At 45.2% G+C, this 22,920-nt stretch overlaps 1 protein-coding gene across 1 annotated transcript in view; it reads right to left on the bottom strand.

Moving 5' to 3' along the window:
* Window positions 1-1,415: 1,415 nt before the first annotated feature.
* Window positions 1,416-22,920, bottom strand: part of LOC143767940 (uncharacterized) — a 69,005-nt gene continuing 47,500 nt past the window's right edge. The window contains exons 7-12 of the mRNA XM_077256484.1: window positions 16,217-16,366; window positions 15,908-16,087; window positions 15,710-15,833; window positions 15,532-15,626; window positions 15,243-15,333; window positions 1,416-2,873 (exon numbers count right to left, since the gene is read on the bottom strand). Coding sequence (XP_077112599.1) covers window positions 1,609-2,873; window positions 15,243-15,333; window positions 15,532-15,626; window positions 15,710-15,833; window positions 15,908-16,087; window positions 16,217-16,366 — 1,905 coding nt within the window. The 3' untranslated portion in view covers window positions 1,416-1,608. The remainder of the gene's footprint in view (window positions 2,874-15,242; window positions 15,334-15,531; window positions 15,627-15,709; window positions 15,834-15,907; window positions 16,088-16,216; window positions 16,367-22,920) is intronic.

Below are 22,920 nucleotides of genomic sequence, written 5' to 3'. Positions count from 1 at the left end.
TACGTCATGTGAGCCCTGTGCCCAAACAGCACTGTCCCCACCTTCAGACAAATCGAGAGTCATGAGGCAGTCAGAGACCAGTCGCGGCCCTGGCTTCCTGCTGATGTTCAATACGTCCGAAGGAAGGAACAGTGAAGCTGCCACTGATTGGGCGCAGAGCTCGTGTGATGTGATAAACTCACATAAGCCCCGGAACAGTGAGTCTCAACACCGCTGAAGTGTAGCCGGCACGCCAGCAGAGTATGAGTGTTTTATTTTAATGAGGCTAAACATGAGGAATGAGTTCACTGAGAAAAAATATATATATGTATATAATTATCCCTTGATTAGAAGATTCACCGACAAAAGGATAAAACTAAACTTTATTAATTCCTTATGTAAAACTATATCCATATTTCACCCCCTGAAGGTTAGTCAGAAGGTGACCAATAGAAAAAAACATTTACCCCACATCTCAGTATATAAGGTGAGGTGACATATACACACTCTCTCCAAGCTTTCCGTCTCTACGCGTTTCATCGTCCTCCCCAAACATTACTCATCAAGAGACTATTTAATATTGACCTATATTCAAGCGAGACTAGACGAAAAAAAATTAAAATCATGTATCATGTTATCCGAAATAGTCAGAAAACTAGCCACATATTGGCAGATCACAGACTTCAAACTATATACTTCGTAAGTTTATAAGCCACTCCAGTGTCGGGAATGATAGTATGTGAAAATACAGTATATACCGGTCAGGGAACACAACTTCCAGAGATAATTTCCATATTCATACTAAATAATAGCACAGATCTCCCAGACATTTTGGTTGCACATATCCCTAGTCTTTATAATGATATTGTACTCATTGCTTGACAGACCGCAGCATGGCCATTACTTACTGTAGAAGCTGCTAATGATCTTTGGAGCAGATAAGATTCCCTGAGTGGTACATATTTGGCCAACTGAAAACTGAGTTCAGTCTAGGACAATTTGCCTGCATTACTAATAGACAGCTGTTACAATACCAAACAAATAAAAAAACAATAATTATATTGTATTTTCACATACTTTCTATTCCTGACTGACCGCCACTGGAGTGGCTTATAAACTTACGAAGTATATAGTTTGACGTCTGGGATCTGCCTATATATGGCTAGTTTTCTGACTGTTTTGGATAACATGATACACGATTTTAGTTGTTTTTCCCCATCTAGTCTGGCTTGAATATAGGTCAATATTAAATAAAGTCTCCCGATGAGTCGTCTTTGGTGAGGACAATGAAACCCATAGAAGTGAGAGGCTTAGAGAGTGAGTGTGTATACCTCACCTCACCCTCTATACTGAAATGTGGGGTACATGTATTTTCTATTAGTCACCTTCTGACTTACCTTCAGGGGGTGAATTATGGGTATAGTTTTACATTTGGAATTAACAAAGTTTAGTTATATCCTTTTGTCAGCAAACATGAGGAATGACATGAGACAACCCCTTTAAGAAGATCCAATTTTGGTTAAAAGTATTCCAACATTATGAACATAAAAATGGCTTCTCCCCTATGAGACATCTCTGATGTTTATTAACAGTTGATTTCCAAGTAAAAAATTTCCCACATTAAGAAAATCAAAAAGGCTTCTCGTCTGTGTGACTGCTCTGATGTCTAATAAGATGATCTTTCCGACTAAAGCATTTCCCACATTCTGAACAGGAAAAAGGCTTCTCCCTTGTGTGAGTTCTCTGGTGGTAATCAAGATGCGCTTTCGTGTTAAAACATTTCCCACATTCTGAACATGAAAAAGGTCTGTCCCCTGTGTGAGTTCTCTGATGTCCAGTAAGATTCTCTTTCCGATTATAACATTTCCCACATTCTGAACAGGAAAAAGGCTTCTCCTCTGTGTGACTGCTCTGATGTCTAATAAGATGCTGTTTCCGATTATAACATTTCCCACATTCTGAACAGGAAAAAGGCTTCTCCCCTGTGTGGGTTCTCTGGTGCTTAACCAAAACTGATTTCTCGCTAAAACATTTGCCACATTCTGAACATGAAAAAGGTCTGTCCCCTGTGTGGGTTCTGTGGTGCGTAACCAAAACCGATTTCCATTTAAAACATTTCCCACATTCTGAACAGGAAAAAGGCCTCTCCCCTGTGTGGGTTCTCTGGTGTCTAACAAGACACTTTTTCCGGTTAAAACATTTCCCACATTCTGAACAGGAAAAAGGTCTGTCCCCTGTGTGAGTTATCTGGTGTCTATCAAGAACCTCTTTCCGGTTAAAACATTTCCCACATTCTGAACAGGAAAAAGGCTTCTCCCCTGTGTGAGTTCTCTGGTGGGTATCAAGATGCGCTTTCGTGTTAAAACATTTCCCACATTCTGAACATGAAAAAGGTCTGTCCCCTGTGTGAGTTCTCTGGTGTCTATCAAGAACCTCTTTCCGGTTAAAACATTTCCCACATTCTGAACAGGAAAAAGGCTTCTCCCCTGTGTGGGTTCTCTGGTGTCTAACAAGACACTTTTTCCGGTTAAAACATTTCCCACATTCTGAACAGGAAAAAGGCTTCTCATCTGTGTGAGTTTTCTGGTGGTTATCAAGAAGCGCTTTCGTGTTAAAATATTTCCCACATTCTGAACATGGAAATGACTTCTTTGCTTTAGGAGCAGTTTGTTTTTTAATGCCTCTTTTGTGACTTTCATTTTCCTTAGTAGTCGGTAATGAATCAGAAGACATGATCTGTTTCAAAGGATCAGCTGACAGATCTTTGCTGTGAATGGATGTTTTTATAACTGGAGTAATAGCATTCACTTCAGTTGTATCTTGTAGGATCTCAAGATCATCATATTTAAAAATTGAAGAGGTCAGCTGTCCTTCTGATCTCCTGGTACAGTCATCTGCCAAGGTAAAAAACAATTATTTTGTAATAAAATATCCTTGAGTTTTATATTTTTGAACATTTCTAATTAAACTGTCCATAAACATGGCAAGCTATGTTAAAAAAACTAATTATTTACCAAGACAATGACAGTTCACAGTCTAATAGAAAACCTTATTAGATGAACGGGTAGTGTGTGGTGTTCAACTGTTTGTTCATTCTGCCTCACAAATATAGAGTAAAAAGAAACCAATCAATGTTATGCAGGCGAAAATAATACCAATTCTCATCTCCCAAAAAACAATTCCAAACAGGTCCATGATCTGTCAATGGAAAAACATTAGGCTATGTGCACACATTGCGGATTTTGATGCGGGTCTGAAGAGTTTTTGGACGCGCGGAATTGCATCAAATCCACAGTGTAGTGCACAAGCAATATTAGTCAATGTGAAATTGATATTTGTAGTGCACATGCAGGGGAAAAATGCGAGGAATTGCAGTTTTTTCCCACAGCATGTCAATTCTTTTTGCGGATTTCCAGCGTTTCTAAACCCATTGACTTCCATTGTGTCAGGCCAATCCGCAGCAATATCGCAGGTTTAAAAAAGATCTGCGGATGTGCTGCGGATGTGCCTGTGAGAAACACAGCAGGTGGGGAAGGGGAAGAGTGTGGGCAGAGAGTGTGTACGGAGAAGATGTGCGTGTCTGTGTGTGTATCTGTGTGTATATGTGTGTGTGTGTGTGTGTATCTGTGTATGTGTGTGTGTGTGTGTGTGTGTGTGTGTGTGTGTGTGTGTGTGTGTGTGTGTGTGTGTGTGTGTGTGTGTGTGTGTGTGTGTGTGTATCTGTGTGTGTGGTGGGCAGGCATCTTCCGATCAGACTACTAGTCCCATCCAGGTATGCCTGCTACAGTGACAGGAAGCCGGATAATGCGACAGTAGTAGTACCATCATCTGGCTACTGTGTTCAAGTTTAGAAAAAAAAAAATCATACACATCATACATACTGACCATACACCTAGTCTCCGAAGCATTCGATCACCTGTAAAAAAATAAAAAAACAACAGTATACTCCCTGATCCGATGTGATCCATGTAATAATGAGCGTCCAACGACGATCTCCCATGGAGAGCTGTCATATCAGCAAATGCAACCGCTCTCCAGGGGCTCCGGTGATACAGTGAGAGCAGGTAATCCTCTGCACTGTATCTCTCCGCCGTGAGTTCAGTATAGTTCATACTGTCACTTGCGGCACCTCTGCGTGGGAAAATTCTCACGCAGCGTTGCCGTAAAGCGAGAGCCTGAACTCAGGTAACCTCTTCAGTGTTGCACTGCAAGAGCCATTGTCTTCTGTCAGTGTGTCACTGGAAGCCTATAGTGCTGTCACATCTGCTGATGCGAACCCTCTAACCCTCTATAGGGGAGATCGTCGTGGGACAGTCGTTATTAACCCCTTAACGACCGCCGATACGCCTTTTAACGGCGGCCGCTAAGGGTACTTAAACCACAGCGCCGTTAATTAACGGCGCTGTGGAAAAAGTGAATAGCGCCCCCCAGAGTCGGATTTTCTCTGGGGTCTCGGTTGCCGAGGGTAGCCGAGACCCCAGAGAACATGATTCGGGGGGTTTTTACCGACCCCCGAGTTGCGATCGCCGGTAATTAACCGTTTACCGGCGGTCGCAACGAAAAAAAAAAAAAACGCGATTTGCCGTTTAATTTCTCTGTCCTCCGATGTGATCGCACATCGGAGGACAGAGAAATGTGGTCCCCGATGGCCCCCAATAGCCCCCCAATACTTACCTACCTCCCCCGGTGCTCCTCGTGTCTCCCCATGGGCGCCGCCATCTTTTTTCCGGGAAAAAATGGCGGGCGCACGCGCAGTACGCCCGCCGCCCGGCACCCGGATGTTCTTTGGGGTCTCGGCTGCCGGGGGTAGCCGAGACCCCAAAGAACATGATCGGGGTCGATTTGCACCGACCCCTGCTTTGCGATCGCCGGTAATTAACAGTTTACCGGCGACCGCAAAAAAAAAAAAAAAAAAAAGCGATCAGTTATTTCTCTGTCCTCTGATGTGATCGCACATCAGAGGACAGAGAAATAGGGGGATTCGGGGACCCTATCATACTCACCCGGGGTCCCTGGGTCCTCTTCTGTCTTCTCCTGCCAGCCGGCTTTTTCATCATGGCGGGCGCATGCGCAGTGCGCCCGCCATCTGCTGCCATCTGCCGGCCGGCAGGAGAAGACAAGTTGGGGCTAAAATTAGGGTTAGGGTTAGGGTTAGAGTTAGGGTTAGAGTTAGGGTTGGGGCTAAATTTAGGGTTAGGGCTAGGGTTAGGGTTAGGCTACTTTCACACTAGCGTTTTTTGGCTTCCGTCGCAATGCGTCGTTGGAGAAAAAACGCATCCTGCAAAAGTGCTTGCAGGATGCGTTTTTTCTCCATTGGCTTGCATTAGCGACGCATTGCGACGGATTGCCACATGTCGCATCTGTCGTGCGACGGATGCGTCGTGCTTCGGCGGACCGTCGACACAAAAAAAACTACATGTAACTTTTTTGTGCGACGTGTCCTACATATTTCAGTGCCACGTGCCACGTATTTAAGTGCCACGTGCCACGTATCAAAGTGCCACGTGCCACATATTTCAGTGCCACGTATCAAAGTGCCACGTGCCACGTATCAAAGTGCCACGTGCCACGTATCAAAGTGCCACGTGCCACGTATCAAAGTGCCACGTGCCACGTATCAAAGTGCCACGTGCCACGTATCAAAGTGCCACGTGCCACGTATCAAAGTGCCACGTGCCACATCTTTCAGTGCCACGTGCCACGTATTTAAGAGACACGTGCCACGTATCAAAGTGCCACGTGCCACATATTTCAGTGCCACGTGCCACGTATTTAAGTGACACGTGCCACGTATCAAAGTGCCACGTGCCACATATTTCAGTGCCACGTATCAAAGTGCCACGTGCCACGTATCAAAGTGCCACGTGCCACGTATCAAAGTGCCACGTGCCACGTATCAAAGTGCCACGTGCCACGTATCAAAGTGCCACGTGCCACATATTTCAGTGCTACGTATCAAAGTGCCACGTGCCACGTATCAAAGTGCCACGTGCCACATCTTTCAGTGCCACGTATTTAAGAGACACGTGCCACGTATCAAAGTGCCACGTGCCACATATTTCAGTGCCACGTATTTAAGTGACACGTGCCACGTATCAAAGTGCCACGTATCACGTATTTCAGTGCCACGTATTTAAGTGACACGTATCACGTATAAGTGCCACGTGTCACGTATTTAATTGCCACATATTTAAGTGCCACGTATCAAGATTTTCCATGGAGAACAGACACATCCAGAGATATGTCTGCTCTCCACGGCTGCAGCAACACACTGACAGGAGCCATAGTTCCTGTCGGTGTGTCACTGCGCATGCGCGAGCGAGTTTACCGGCGGTCATTGACCCCGGCACTCTCGCTTAACGGCAGTGCTGCGTGGGAAAGTTCAACGCAGCTGTACTGCTGTTAACCGAGACGCCGGAGTCATTGAACTCCGGAACAGTACGCGATACACTGCTAGGAGCTTCGCTCCTGGCAGTGTATCGCCGGAGAGCAGCCGATCGGCGTGGGACACTCGTTTTATGGATTCTGCGGACAGGGAGTATGAATTTGGTTTATTATTTTTGGATTTTTTCCTGGAGGATCGAGGGCTTCGCCTACAAGTGTGCTGTTGGTGAGTATATACTCTGTGTTATATGTTGTATGTACTGTGTGTCATGTATGTGTATTGTGTGTAGGTGTTTTGTGTAACTTTACAATTGTGCTAAGTCGCCGGACACAGGGACAACTCTCCCATCCTAATACCGGATGGGAGTAGTAGTCCCATACGGCGACTTAGCACAATGGTGGCACTAGCGTCGCATGGGGACACACACACGCACACACACGCACACACACACACACAGAAGGACTCCATGCTGCTTCACTGGGGGGCGGGGGCTTCCCTCTTCCTGTCCGACGTCACGTCCGGTCCTGGGTGTCAACCCCTCCGTACAAAGACGCCGACACCCAGGACAAAGGCGCTGTGTGTGGAAGGTAATATGGGGCCCTAGGGGGATACGCAGACACGCCGCTGCGTAAAGAATTGACATGTCAATTCTTTTTACGCCGGCGTGTTTGCAGACAAAAGCGCCGCGTTTTTTTGCGGTGTGTCTGAACGGCAAAGTGAATTTCTCATTCACTTTGCCGGCAGACGAAAATGACATTGCGCATTTTTGAAAAGCGCCCGCAAAATAGCGCTCAAAAATGCGCTATGTCTGAAAGTAGCCTAAGGCTTCTTTCACACTTGCGTCGGTACGGGGCGGTCGCAATGCGTCGGCCCGATGTACCGACGCACGTTGTGAAAATTGTGCACAACGTGGGCAGCGGATGCAGTTTTTCAACGCATCCGCTGCCCAGTCTATGTCCTGGGGAGGAGGGGGCAGAGTTACGGCCACGCATCCGCGGAAATGGCGGACGCGACGTACAAAAAAAAGGTTACATTGAACTTTTTTTGTGACGACGGGGGCTAAAGTTATGGTTAGGGTTGGGGCTAAAGTTAGGGTTGGGGCTAAAGTTAGGGTTAGAGTTGGGATTAGGGTTAGGGTTTGGATTAGGGTTGGGATTAGTGTTACGTTTGGGATTAGGGTTGGGATTAGGGTTAGGGTTGGGATTAGGGTTAGGGGTGTGTTGGATTTAGGGTTTTGATTAGGGTTATGGTTAGGGTTGAGATTAGGGCTGTTTTGGGGTTAGGGTTGTGATTATCGTTAGGGTTGTGATTAGGATTATGGATCGGGTTGAGATTAGGGTTAGGGCTGTGTTGGGGTTAGGGTTGGAGTTAGAATTGGGGGGTTTCCACTGTTTAGGTACATCAGGGGGTCTCCAAACACGACAGCCAATTTTGCGCTAAAAAAGTCAAATGGTACTCCCTCCCTTCTGAGCTCTGCCATGCGCCCAAACAGTGGTTTACCCCCACATATGGGGCATCAGCGTACTCGGGATAAATTGGACAACAACTTTTGGGGTCCAATTTCTCCTGTTACCCTTGTGAAAATAAAAACTCGGGGGCTAAAAATCTTTTTTGTTGGAAAAAAATATATATTTTTTTTTTCACTACTCTGCATTATAAATTTCTGTGAAGCACTTGAGCTTTCAAAGTTCTCACCACATATCTAGATAAGTTCCTTAGGGGGTCTAGTTTCCAAAATTTGGTCACTTGTGGGGGTTTCTACTGTTTAGGTACATTAGGGGTCTGCAAACGCAACATAACGCCCGCAGACAATTCTATCAAAGTCTGCATTGCAAAATGGCGCTCCTTCCCTTCCGAGCTCTGCCGTGCGCCCAAACAGTGGTTTACCCCCACATATGGGGTACCAGCATACTCAGGACAAATTGGACAACAACTTTTGGGGTCCAATTTCTCTTGTTACCCTTGTGAAAATAAAAACTTGGGGGCTAAAAAATCTTTATTGTTAAAAAATATATATTTTTTATTTTCACGACTCTGCATTATAAACTTCTGTGATGCACTTGGGCATTCAAAGTTCTCACTACACATCTAGATAAGTTCCATGGGGGGTCTAGTTTCCAAAATGGGGTCACTTTTGGGGGGTTTCTGCTGTTTAGGCACATCAGGGGCTCTCCAAACGCGACATGGCGTCCGATCTCAATTCCAGTCAATTTTGCATTGAAAAGTCAAATGGCGCTCCTTTGCTTCCGAGCTCAGCCATGCGCCCAAACAGTGGTTTACCCCCACATATGGGGTGTCGGCGTACTCAAGACAAATTGTACAACAGCTTCTGGGGTCCATTTTCTCCTGTTACCCTTGGTAAAATAAAAATTTGGAGGCAAAAAGATCATTTTTGTAGAAAAAATGCGATTTTTTTATTTTCACGGCTCTACGTTATAAACTTCTGTGAAGCACCTGGGGGTTTAAAGTGCTCATCACACATCTAGATAAGTTCCTTAAGGGGTCTAGTTTCCAAAATGGTGTCATATGTGGGGGGTCTCTACTGTTTAGGCACATCAGCGGCTCTCCAAACGTGACATGGCGTCCGATCTCAATTCCAGCCAATTCTACATTGAAAAAGTAAAACGACACTCCTTCTCTTCCAAGCTCTGCGGTGCGCCCAAACAGTGGTTTACCCCCATATATGGGGTATCGACGTACTCAGGAGAAATTGCACAACAACTTTTGTGGTCTAATTTCTCCTGTTACCCTTGTGAAAATAAAAATTTGGGGGCAAAAAGATCATTTTTGTAGAAAAAATGAGATTTTTTATTTTCACGGCTCTACGTTATAAACTTCTGTGAAGCACTTGGGGGTTCAAAGTGCTCACCACACATCTAGATAAGTTCCTTGGGGGGTCTAGTTTCCAAAATGGTATCACTTGTGGGGGGTTTCCACTGTTTAGGCACATCAGGGACTCTCCAAACGCGACATGGCATCCGATCTCAATTCCAGCCAATTCTGCATTGAAAAAGTCAAACGGTGCTCCTTCACTTCCAAGCTCTGCGGTGCGCCCAAACAGTGGTTTACCTCCACATATGGGGTATCGACGTACTCAGGAGAAATTGCACAACAACTTTTGTGGTCTAATTTCTCCTGTTACCCTTGTGAAAATAAAAATTTGGGGGCAAAAAGATCATTTTTGTAGAAAAAATGAGATTTTTTATTTTCACGGCTCTACGTTATAAACTTCTGTGAAGCACTTGGGGGTTCAAAGTGCTCACCACACATCTAGATAAGTTCCTTGGGGGGTCTAGTTTCCAAAATGGTATCACTTGTGGGGGGTTTCCACTGTTTAGGCACATCAGGGACTCTCCAAACGCGACATGGCATCCGATCTCAATTCCAGCCAATTCTGCATTGAAAAAGTCAAACGGTGCTCCTTCACTTCCAAGCTCTGCGGTGCGCCCAAACAGTGGTTTACCTCCACATATGGGGTATCGACGTACTCAGGAGAAATTGCACAACAACTTTTGTGGTCTAATTTCTCCTGTTACCCTTGTGAAAATAAGAATTTGTGGGCGAAAAAATCATTTTTGTGAAAACAAATGCGATTTTTTATTTTCACGGCTCTACGTTATAAACTTCTGTGAAGCACTTGGGGGTTCAAAGTGCTCACCACACATCTAGATAAGTTCCTTGGGGGGTCTAGTTTCCAAAATGGTGTCACTTGTGGGGGGTTTCCACTGTTTAGGCACATTAGGGGCTCTCCAAACGCGACATGGCGTCCGATCTCAATTCCAGCCAATTCTGCATTGAAACAGTCAAACGGTGCTCCTTCACTTCCAAGCTCTGCGGTGCGCCCAAACAGTGGTTTACCTCCACATATGGGGTATCGGCGTACTCAGGAAAAATTGCACAACAAAATTTGTGGTTAAATTTCTGTTTTTACACTTGTGAAAATTAAAAAAAATGGTTCTGAAGTAAAATGTTTGCAAAAAAAAGTAAAATGTTAATTTTTTTCTTCCACATTGTTTTAGTTCCTGTGAAGTACGTAAAGGGTTAATAAACTTCTTGAATGTGGTTTTGAGCAGCTTGAGGGGTGCAGTTTTTAGAATGGTGTCACACTTGGTTATTTTCTATCATATAGACCCCTCAAAATCACTTCAAAGGTGATGTGGTCCCTAAAAAAAACATGGTGTTGTAAAAATGAGAAATTGCTGGTCAACTTTTAACCCTTATAACTCCCTAACAAAAAAAAAAATTGTTTCCAAAATTGTGCTGATGTAAAGTAGACATGTGAGAAATGTTATTTATTAACTATTTTTTGTGACATATCTCTCTGATTTAAGGGCATAAAAATACAAAGTTTGAAAATTGCAAAATTTTAAAAATTTTCGCCATATTTCCATTTTTTTCATAAATAATCGCAAGTAATATCGAAGAAATGTTACCACTAACTTGAAGTACAACATGTCACGAAAAAACAATCTCAGAATCAGCGGGATCCGATAAAGCGTTCCAGAGTTATAACCTCATAAAGTGACACTGGTCAGAATTGTAAAAATTGGCTCGGTCATTAAGTACCAAATTGGCTCTGTCACTAAGGGGTTAAATGGATTGCATCGGACCAGGGAGTATTTGTGTTGGTTTATTATTTTTTCTTTTTTTGCAGGAGATCGAAGGCGTCGCATGGATTGGCAGAACAGTAAAGATGGCAAAACTGTGTAGTGTTTTATTTCATTAAATACTTTTTTCTGGCTGTGTCTTTGTTTATTTAACCCATAAAAAAATATAGCATTAGTAATGGATAAGTATCTTATTGACGCCTCTCCATTACTAAGCCGGCTTGATGTCACCTTACAATTCAAAGGTGGTATCAACCCCCAACTACTACCCCATATGCCACCACTACCGGTGAGTGGGAAGAGAGGCTAAGTGCCGGAATAGGCAGATCTTATAGATGCGCCATTTCTGGGGCAGCTGTGAGCTGGTGTTTGTAGCCGGGGAGGGGGCAATACCTGTTGTGAAATTGGATTCTGGGCTCCCCCGGTGGCCACTTGTGGAATTGAACTTGTGTGCATCATCCCCTCTGTTCACCTGCTCCTATCAGGATGTGGGAGTCGCTATATAACCTTGCTCCTCTGTCAGTTTCTTGCCGGTCAACAATGTAATCAGAAGCCTTCTGTGCTTGTTCCTGCTACTAGACAACTCCCAGCTAAGTTGGACTTTTGTCCTTGTGTGTTTTTGCATTTTGTTCCTGTTCACAGCTGCTGTTTCGTTACTGTGTCTGGAAAGCTCTTGTGATCGGAAATTGCCACTCTGGTGTTATGAGTTAATGCTAGAGTCTTAAAGGAATTTCTGGATGGTGTTTTGATAGGGTTTTCTGCTGACCATGAAAGTGTCCTTTCTGTCTTCCGGCTATCTAGTAAGCGGACCTCGATTTTGCTAAACCTATTTTCATACTACGTTTGTCATTTCATCTAAAATCACCGCCAATATATGTGGGGGCCTCTGTCTGCCTTTTGGGAAAATTTCTCTAGAGGTGAGCCAGGACTGTCTTTTCCTCTGCTAGGATTAGGTAGTTCTCCGGCTGGCGCTGGGCATCTAGGGTTAAAAAACGTAGGCATGCTACCCGGCCACTTCTAGTTGTGCGGCAGGTTTAGTTCATGGTCAGTATAGTTTCCATCTTCCAAGAGCTAGTTCTCATATATGCTGGGCTATGTTCTCTCGCCATTGAGAATCATGACAAATACCCATGACCCCTTCCTAGGCTACGAATATCAGCCCGCAGCTGTCTGCATAGCCATTTCTGGCTATTAATTATAGGGGGACCCCACATAGTTTTTTTTGGGGGGCCCCTATTTTAATAGCCAGTAAAAACTAAATATACAGCTACAGGGGTGATATTCATAACCTGGGAAGATCCATGGGTATTAACCCCTTCCCGGGCTATAAACATCAGCCCCTAGTCGCTGGCTTTCCCTCTATGGAGCAGAAAATTGCGCGGGAGCACACGCCATTTTTTTTTATAAATTAAACAGATATTGCGTTTAAGGCCGGGGTCACACTTGTGAGAAACTCGCACGAGTCTCTCGCATGAATACTTGGCACTGCTGCCAGCACTCGGGACCAGAGTGTACGGCTGCATGTATTTCTATGCAGCTTACCACTCCAGTCCTGAGTGCCGGCGGCAGTGCAGAGTATTAAGGTCCGAGACTCTTGCGAGTTTCTCGCAAGTGGGACCCCGGCCTAACGCAGATTTTGTGTGTGTCTTTATTTCACTTTTTGTATGTACTATTTTATTATGTTTATTCCTAAACATCGGGCTTGGTATTATCTATCTATAGATCTATCTATAGATCTATTATCATCTATCAATCTATGTATCTATCTATCTCTTTCTTTCTGTGTGTGTAAACATTATTGTTTAATGGAGTATGTAAATGAAGAGGTTGGACAAGAAATTACATCACAATTCTTTTTTTTTCTATATTTAGCTTTCAAAAACGCATACAAGTCCGAATAAAAAAATGCATGAAAATAAGCATCAAATCCGTGCGGATTTTTACCTGTGCTTTCTGCCAAGAGATGCAGAATCTGCGCAGAAAATTTCACAGGCAATTCTGCAACGTATGCACATACCTGTAGCAGCTCAAAGGCTGTTGAGAAGCAACAGGGTTTCTATAAACCAGCAAAATGTCACCGGCGATGGTGGCGCCTGCGCAGTAGCATCTGTAAGTAAGAGCTAGATGCTACTGGACAGGAGCCTCCGGTGTCATTTTGCTGGATGTTATTTTTTTCTAAGCCTCATAATAGCCACAATATTATAGCCAAAATCAACAATAATATCAACACTATCATATGCATTATGTAAAATAGGGGGCAGGTCACTGAGGGATCAGTGACCTGTCATAAGCCAATGAAGCCAGATGAATATGTAATCAGAGTACAAAATAAAGCCCCGCACACAGCCCCAGCCACACCCACAGCCCCGCCTCAGAGCACGAGAATCTCATTAACTGAAAACTACAAATAAAGATTAAACAACAACCACAAGACGGATTTCATCACCAGGTATCAATGTGATCAGTTTAACGGCGCTGACCTGACACTATCTGTAGGTTACTGTGCACAATCCTGCTGACAGGTTCACTTTAAATTTAGATCTTCGGTATTTGGAAGAGGCGATGGAGAGCTTTTTTAAGACTATCAGTTACACACTCACAAAAGTGAGGTAGGCCGATCCCACCACAATCAAACTATCATACAGAATGAACAGATAAAATAAACACAAAGAATAAAAAAGTATGTTACATCCCCAACAACAACATTTGTACGAGGGGAGAACTCCAACACTATACCAGAGTTGCACTCATTTGTGGTGGACCATTGGAGCTACTATGAGTACTGACCAGAAGAGTAGAGAAAGTATTAGCGCTCCCATTTCAGGAGAGATTGTGCAGTAAGGTAAACTCCTTAGGATCGAACACATAATGTCATTTAGGACGTGGAGTAAATCCATGAAACCAGAGCTTGAGCAATGTCAACACATCTCCTGCAGGTCTGAATAAATGTACACTCACCGGCCACTTTATTAGGTACACCATGCTAGTAACGGGTTGGACCCCCTTTTGCCTTCAGAACTGCCTCAATTCTTCGTGGCATAGATTCAACAAGGTGCTGGAAGCATTCCTCAGAGATTTTGGTCCATATTGACATGATGGCATCACACAGTTGCCGCAGATTTGTCGGCTGCACATCCCAAAGATGCTCCATACAAGGCAGGATGGATCCATGCTTTCATGTTGTTTACGCCAAATTCTGACCCTACCATCCGAATGTCGCAGCAGAAATCGAGACTCATCAGACCAAGCAACGTTTTTCCAATCTTCTACTGTCCAATTTCGATGAGCTTGTACAAATTGTAGCCTCAGTTTCCTGTTCTTAGCTGAAAGGAGTGGTACCCGGTGTGGTCTTCTGCTGCTGTAGCCCATCTGCCTCAAAGTTCGACGCACTGTGCGTTCAGAGATGCTCTTAGGCCTACCTTGGTTGTAACGGGTGGCGATTTGAGTCACTGTTGCCTTTCTATCAGCTCGAACCAGTCTGCCCATTCTCCTCTGACCTCTGGCATCAACAAGGCATTTCCGCCCACAGAACTGCCGCTCACTGGATTTTTTTTCTTTTTCGGACCATTCTCTGTAAACCCTAGAGATGGTTGTGCGTGAAAATCCCAGTAGATCAGCAGTTTCTGAAATACTCAGACCAGCCCTTCTGGCACCAACAACCATGCCACGTTCAAAGGCACTCAAATCACCTTTCTTCCCCATACTGATGCTCGGTTTGAACTGCAGGAGATTGTCTTGACCATGTCTACATGCCTAAATGCACTGAGTTGCCGCCATGTGATTGGCTGATTAGAAATTAAGTGTTAACAAGAAGTTGGACAGGTGTACCTAATAAAGTGGCCGGTGAGTGTATATTACAGCCATCAGCCGTGCACAGCCAATAAGATATCAGGGATCTAGGAAGCCAACAGCATCATCACCCTCTGCTTTCTCTTACAGACCCATCATAATATAATTCTTCAAGTGTTTTTCTAACTTGTCAGCACATTCTACGTGACTTGACTTTGACCTTACCTGCCCAGATCTGTAAACAACAGTGTCTTCTAATCCCAGGGGGTAGGTGGATCATCCAGGTGGTAAGTTTTATAGAAAAGGGCTTTCAATACCCAAAGTCATTTGAACAGTTTTTGGTGGAGGAGAATGTTGTGGTCGAGAGGCCAAATGGTGATCGCACGATTGTGATACTGCCGAACTACACGACTGATAAAGAAGCCACAGCCGGTGGCGGAGAAGAATATGTGACTTCTCTGCATTTAGTGATTACGACTCACCTGGGTAGTCATATGTAGGAATCTCCTCTTTACACCACTCATCACCCCTCACATATGTCTCTGTAGTATTAACACGGGTCAGATCTTCACCCTGAAACAAATATTGTAAAAGTCACAGACAGATGGAGAAGTCACATCTATGATTGGCTCTAATCCTGCCATCTCCACTGTTCTCATTACACAAGTATAAAACATATAATACTGGGGGATAAAACAAGACTGAGCACAAGACATTCACAGCCGTCTACACTTAATAAGGGAGATCTCGTGACACCTTCTCTCCATCTACCTTATGATCCTGAGGAACAATGGGATCCTCTTGTTTACAGTCCTGTGGAAGAGGACGGGGACATCTCTCTGGGGTTGTCCTCTTACTGGATAGATCTGGAGGACACACATACAGGGACTGAATTCATTCTTTACATACAGATAATTATAGGCCGTGCGTATTTAGTCCTATCTATTACCTGGTAATGTGAGGGGCTGGGGAACCTCCATCATGACGTCCTTAAACAGATATTTGTGTCCTTCTAAATACTCCCACTCCTCCATGGAGAAATAGACAGCGACATCCTGACACCTTATAGGAACCTGACACATACAATGATATCATCATCCCCCCGATCCCTTCATAGCGTTACTGTATAATGTCCTAGCAGTGTCACCTCTCCAGTCAGCAGCTCAATCATCTTGAAGAGGTGTTCTAGAAACTTCTGGTCATTGATGTCCTCATGTATCAGGGGGTGAGGTGGAGGCCTCGTGATTGGGCTCAGGAGTCTTTCACATCCCTCAGACACAGGGTCCTGACAGCGCTCACTAGAGGTCTTCTTCACTACTGTGTAATCCTGGTTATGGAGAGACACATTAATAAATCTCACTACAGACATTTCCAGAGACCTCACCTCTCCAGTTCTGTCCATCTGTTATTCCCATAGATAAGAATGATGTAATGTGACGTCATCAGAATCTCTCACCTCTCCAGTAAGCCGGAAGAGGATCTCTAGGGTGAGGTGTAATATCCTCTCCGCCATCTTGTCTCTGTCCATATCCATCTTTGATGGGCGATTCAGAAAAATTCTCTTATATAGAAGATCTTCACTGAGAGGATCCAATATTGAAGAGACCTGAATGAGAAGATGAGCCGATGTAACATCATAAAAATCTTGTGTAATAATACAATGACTGGAGATAATAAGGGCAAACATATGAGGAGATTTATTATTATACAGTATTTATAGTTTTTCCCGTCTCCCATGACAGCACACCTGAGAGAGGGGATCCGCCCAGTCAGGACAGGAAACCTACTGAAATAAAAGGGCGGTACCTCTCCCTCGCTTCAGTTGGGTTTCCTGTCCTGATAGGAACCCTAGTTCTGGAATCACGGCGGTTTTTGAAGACTCACCCACTCCTGTCCCGGCACTGGAAGAACAAGCAGAGAGCCTGTATGCCGGCCTTCAGGCTGTGGAAGCGCCGTTCGCAGGTCCTGGGGCCTTTGCGCACGTGCGGGTGTCGGGTCAGCGCAGTCCGGAGTCCTGTGGCTCTTCTGCGGCTGCCACGCCGCTCTCTGCCCCCTCTGCTGCTGCCTTCGGCCCTGGGCCTAGCTTCCGGGTGCGCGGCAGGCGTTGCGCGCAGGGCACGCTGGGAATGGGCGTGCCCGCATGACGTCACTGCTGCGCGCCGGATCCAAGATGGCGGCGCCCATAGACTAACGCTGGCCGGGTCACAGGGATCTTCTGGCGGTCTCCTGGTGGGCGCAGAGGCGGGGGAGGAGCAATTTCTGAACCGGATGAGGCGGTGAGCAGAGTGGATCACCCTTCAAAAGGGGGTGAGTCCACAGTTGATGTGCTCACATCTACAGAGCTCCACTATGGAGGATTGTATGGAGCAGCACCCACAACAGCCATTGCTACAGCAGCAGCAGCAAGAGATCTTACCAGGTGCTATGTCTGCTCACCAGCATACTAAGAGGAGAAGCGGCAGTCGTCCAGATCGAAAGTCACAGGACTCCTCAGCTTCTAGGAGGGACGTTGTCCGTACTTCAGATCGGCCTCAAAATCCGGTACCTTTGAGTGTCAGCGGGTGGTGAGTGATCTTCGTGAATGTCACATTGGTGGTAACGGGCTACATTTCTCTGCTTACTTGTCAGGCGCTGAGGAAGGCTAGTGCCAAGTCTAAGAACAAAGAATGTGCCCTCTGTAAAGCCCCGCTAGCAGTCCAATGGCAGAAAAGTCTCTGTGCGGACTGTATCCAAAAGACTATTCAGGCTGAATCCCCTGACTTTGCCTCTAGCCTCAGGGCCATGATTAGGGCAGAGGTTAAAGGGTCCTTAAAATCAGTCCTTAAAAAGAAGAGTAGCAAAACCCTAGAGACTGTTTCAGATTCTGGTACCTCTCAGTCTGGCGAGGAATATCAAGAGGAACCTCTGTCTCCCGGTTCATCCTCTTCTGTGTTCTCTGGCTCCTCTTCAGAAAGCGATGTTGGGGGTCGACCATGCTTTCTAACTGAGAACACAGATAAACTGGTGAAATCAGTTAGGGCTACGATGGGCCTTAAGGATGAGAAAGCGTCTAGATCAGTAGAGGACGTTATATTTGGTGGTTTGGAGGAGAAAAGGAAGCGTACCTTCCCAGTGAATACTAAAGTAAAAGCCCTTATAGAAAAAGAGTGGAAGAAGCCTGAGAAGTCTGGTAGTCTTCCCTCAGCTTCTAAAAGACGATATCCTTTTGAGGAAAAGGATTCAGAAGTATGGGATAAAGCCCCTAAGATTGATGGTGCGGTGGCTAGGTCGTCTAAGAAGTCATCCCTACCCTTAGAGGATTCAGGCGTCCTAAGAGACCCTTTAGACAAAAAAAGCGGATGCTTTTTTAAAACATACCTGGGAGGCAGCCGCAGGAGGTCTAAAACCGGCAATAGCCGGAACATGTGTTGCCCGCTCCCTTATTGTCTGGCTGCAACAAAGAGAGGATCAGTTGAAATCTAAAGTGCCGAGAGAAGAGGTCCTAGCCAATATGGCAATGGCACAAGGGGCGGCAGCTTTCATAGCAGATTCCTCAGCAGACTCTGTAAGGCTAGCTGCTAGGGCAGCGGGATTGTCTAACGCGGCAAGACGTGCCTTGTGGTTAAAGGGGTGCCCAAGGGACTTACCCTCAAAAAATAGACTTTGTTCCATCCCGTGTGATGGCAAATTCCTCTTTGGTCAGAAGCTGGAGGACATTTTAGAAAAAGCAGGCGACAAGAAAAAAGTTTTTCCTCGCTTTCCGGTGGATATCAGAAGGCCTTATTTTCGGAGGGGAAAATTTAATAGAGGTCGCCCTCCGGGAGATAGAAGGAACTGGGACTATAGAGATACAAAAGGATCTGGGTACATGTTTAAGGGCCCCTCCACATCAACAAAAAAGCCCTCCCAATGACGCCAAGCCAGAAGTAGGGGGAAGGCTCTCTTTCTTTCTTCACTCCTGGTTAAGTATTTCCCCCAGTCATTGGGCATTAAGTGTCGTCAGCGACGGACTAAAAATAATTTTTATTCATCCACCTCGACAGACTTTTGTGTTGACACCACACAGAAAACTTCTGGAGGAACAGCTAGCTCTGGAAACAGAGGTATTGGGGCTAGTTCTAAAACGAGTTCTAGTAGAAGTTCCAAGGGAAGAAGAGGGGGAAGGTTTTTATCCCCCTCTCTTTTTGATACGAAAACCAGATGGCTCGCTAAGGACTATTGTCAACTTAAGAAAACTCTATCTGTCAATAATAAATTACTCCTTCAAGATGGAGTCGGTAAACTCAGCGACAAAGATGCTGTTCCCGGACTGCTTCATGGCAGCTATAGACTTAAAAGACGCTTACTACCATGTCCCAATTCATCGGGACTATCAAACATTTCTGAGGGTAGCAGTGTTTGTCCAAGGGCAACTCAAACACTACCAGTATGCTGCCCTTCCATTAGGTCTATTGATAGCACCAAGAATATTTACAAAATTAATGTCAGAGGTCATGTCTTTCCTCCGTTCCCGGGACATAGTCATTGTTCCGTACTTAGACAATTTCCTTGTAATAGGCAGATGAGTGGATCACTGTCTTGCACAAATAGAAGAGGTGACTACGACCCTAGCAGTGTTAGGTTGGGAAATAAATGTCGCCAAGTCGAGATTAACACCAGAGAAAGTTCAGCCCTTCCTGGGGTTGGTTCTGGACTCCACGCGCCAACTCTGTCTCCTGCCAGAGAGCAAGGTATCCAAAATACAAAGTCTTGTGGAATTGGCGATACATCAGCTTGTAATGACACTGAGGAAGGCGATGTCCCTGCTAGGGTCACAAACATCCTGTTTCACCTGAGGCAATTACAGTGGGAGGTCCTGTCAACACAAAGATTGTTAGAGGGGCGTTTGGAGGGAAAAAAAACAACTTTCAGTAGGCATCAGAGATTCCCTAGTCTGGTGGTCAGTAAGGGAACACTTGAGCTCAGGGGTTCAGTGGCTAACTCCGATAGAAAACGTGATCACAACGGACGCGAGTGGTACAGGATGGGGCGCACATCTAGGGAACCTTTCGATACAGGGATACTGGTCCCATACAGAAACACATCAGTCATTCAATATAAAAGTTATGGGCTGTAGAAAGGGCAGTAAGACATTTCCTTCCTATCCTTCAGGGTCATCATACCAGAGTTATGTCCGACAATTATGCAGTAGTAGACTATATCAACCATCAGGGGGGGAACAAGGTCCCTTTCACTTATGGAGGCAACATCTGTGCTTCTTCAATTAGCAGAATCTCACCTACTGTTCGTCACAGCTCTGCACATAAAGGGGGTCGAAAACACGAAAGCGGACTACTTAAGTCGCAAAAAGCTAAGACAGGGAGAATGGTCGCTGAATCCCAGGGTATTCCAAAAGATAGTGCAGGCCTGGGGCAAACCAGTAATAGACTTATTTGCCACGCTTCACAACAGGAAGGTGAAGAGGTTCTGCTCGTTAGACCCGAGGGGGAACCCGGTTGCAGTAGATGCCCTCCAAATACCGTGGAAATTCAGCCTCGCTTACACGTTTCCACCGATAGCACTAATTCTGGTAATAGTAAGGAAGATCAGAATGGAGCAGGCAAGAGTGATTCTGATTGCTCCATTTTGGCCGGAAAGACCATGGTTTTCTCTCCTAAGACAAATGTCGGTAACCGACCCATGGATCCTACCAGAGGTTCCAGACCTGCTTACCCAGGGACCAGTATGCCACTCAAGTGAAGGGCTTCCATCTGGCAGCCTGGAATTTGAGAGGGCATTACTAAGCAGACAGGGATTCTCGTCAGGGCTAGTCTCCACCCTGTTGAAAAGTAGGAAGCCGATTACATCGAGGATTTATGGTAGGACATGGAAGAGGTTTCTAGAGTTTTTAGGAACTTTGTCGGATGAGGCTCCTGTGGGTGCTATTTTAGAGTTTCTACAAGCAGGCTTACAACTAGGGTTGGCAACCAATATGCTTAAGGTTCAAGTGTCAGCGTTAGGAGCTTTATATCATTGTAATTTAGCCTCCAATAAGTGGGTAGCCCGTTTCATTAAATCATGTAGTAGGTCTAGACCTGTTGTAATTCAGAAAATTCCTCCCTGGGATTTAAATCTGGTTTTAGATGCTCTAACTAAAAGTCCTTTTGAGCCTTTGCAAGAGTTATCGGCAAAATTTCTCACTCTAAAAACAGTGCTGTTGGTAGCTTTTTTTTTTTTTAACCATAAAATTTTTATTTTATTAAACATGGTATAACAAAACAGGGTCGTACAAGTATTTAGTTTCTGTATAGTGTGCATGAATAATAAACGATATAAACGATGTAAGGCTATAAATGACCTTAATTTTACAAAGACGTAAATGACAAAGACAAGACAAGACAGTAAGGAGTAGAAGGAGGGGAGGGGAAGAAAAAAAAAAAAAAAAAGGGGAAAAACCTCAGTTAAATCGACTAATCAAATCTGAACTCAGCCGCACTACAGGTCGGATCCCGCTGCATAATAATCCCACGGGGACCATATTGCCTGGAAGCGCACCACCGAGTCATTTAGTAAGGCTGTAAGGTGTTCCATCCTTCTGACATCCATGATCCGTCTAATGAGGATCTGAAGAGAAGGGGGACTCGGCTGCCTCCAAAAACGCGCAATCAGGCATCTGGCCGCCGTAAGGATATGTTGCAATAATCTATTGGAGAGTTTGCCCATACCCGGCGCCCCGTGACCCAGGAGAAGCACCAGCGGGTTTAGTTCTATATCTGTATGCAATTGTCAATGAGGGACTTAGCTTGACCCCAAAAAGGCACAGTTTTTGGGCATGACCAGAATATGTGCATGAGGGACCCAGTGCTTCCTCCACATCTCCAACAGGAGGGAGGGACAGAGGGATTCAGTCCATGCAGAAACTCTGGACTGTGATACCAGTGCATTAGTATCTTATAGATATTTTCTCTATAGAGAGTACACACTGACGATTTTGCGGCATTCCTCCAAATGACAGACCACTCTCGGGGAGAAATATGCCGCTCCAGGGCGGCCTCCCACTTGCGCATGTATAGAAAAGATTCACCAGACCCATCCCTTGGATCCGATAAAAGGTTATAAATTTCTGAGATCAGACCCCTGGTGTTCACGCCCCTCCTGCAAATTTTCTCGAAATCCGTGGGGATCGAAGCTCCCGCTTTACCATATAGGGAGTTAGCAAAATCTCTGATTTGTAGGTATTGAAAGAATTCCCTGTTGGAAATCGAGAAATGTTGCTTAAGATAATCAAAGGAGTGAATCTCCATGGTCTCCCCGTCTATAATATCCGCAAATCTAAATAGGCCCGCTTTAAGCCAAGGGTGAACCATAGGAGACTCTAAACTGCTTGGGAGCTGTGGATGATTGATGAAGGACACCAGGGGGGAGCAAGGTGACATGAGGGCGAATCTCCGTGTGCAGGTATTCCAAATGTCACGGGTGAACTGCATGGGGCCTAAAAGGGGTGGAAAGGACTTACATTGTGCTGGCAACCATAAAAGAGAGTTAGGGTGTATTGGGGCAAGCCATAATTTCTCTATTTCATTCCACTTGCTGTAGGCCCATAGGGATGTCCAGCAGGGGATTCTCCTCAGGTGAGTAGCCCAGTAGTAATTAAGAATATTTGGCACAGAAAGCCCTCCCCTGGTCTTATGAGCTGTGAGAACCTCCTTAGCCACTCTATGGCGCTTTTGTTGCCATATGAACCTAATAATAGCCGCCTGAAGGGACTTCAATTCCGAGACCGGAACTCCAACTGGGAGGGTCTCAAAGACATAGATCAATCTGGGTAAAAGGCTCATTTTTACCGCCGCTATCCGACCCATCCACGAGAGAGGGAGTGATTGCCATTTAGTCAGGCGGGCTTTTGATTCTTTAAAGAGGGAGGGGAAATTTAGTTTGTAGAGGGTCTCATATGAGGACGTAATATTCACCCCCAGATATTTCACAGCATCATGTTTCCACCTGAATTTAAAATTCAGGCGTAGGTGGTCCCATACCTCAGGGGGGATGTTAAGCGGCATAGCCTCCGTTTTGCTGGAATTGATTTTATATCCAGATAAGTCCCCATATCTCCTCAAAGCCCTCATGAGGTTCGGAAGAGACACGTGGAGATTAGTGAGTGTCAATAGGACATCATCAGCAAATAATGCGATCTTAAAAGAT

This window comes from Ranitomeya variabilis, chromosome 4, assembly GCF_051348905.1.
Source record: "Ranitomeya variabilis isolate aRanVar5 chromosome 4, aRanVar5.hap1, whole genome shotgun sequence".
Classification (NCBI taxonomy): domain Eukaryota; kingdom Metazoa; phylum Chordata; class Amphibia; order Anura; family Dendrobatidae; genus Ranitomeya; species Ranitomeya variabilis.
The sequence above is the reverse complement of the archived record's forward strand: the minus strand, read 5'-3'. Positions and strand labels throughout refer to the sequence as shown.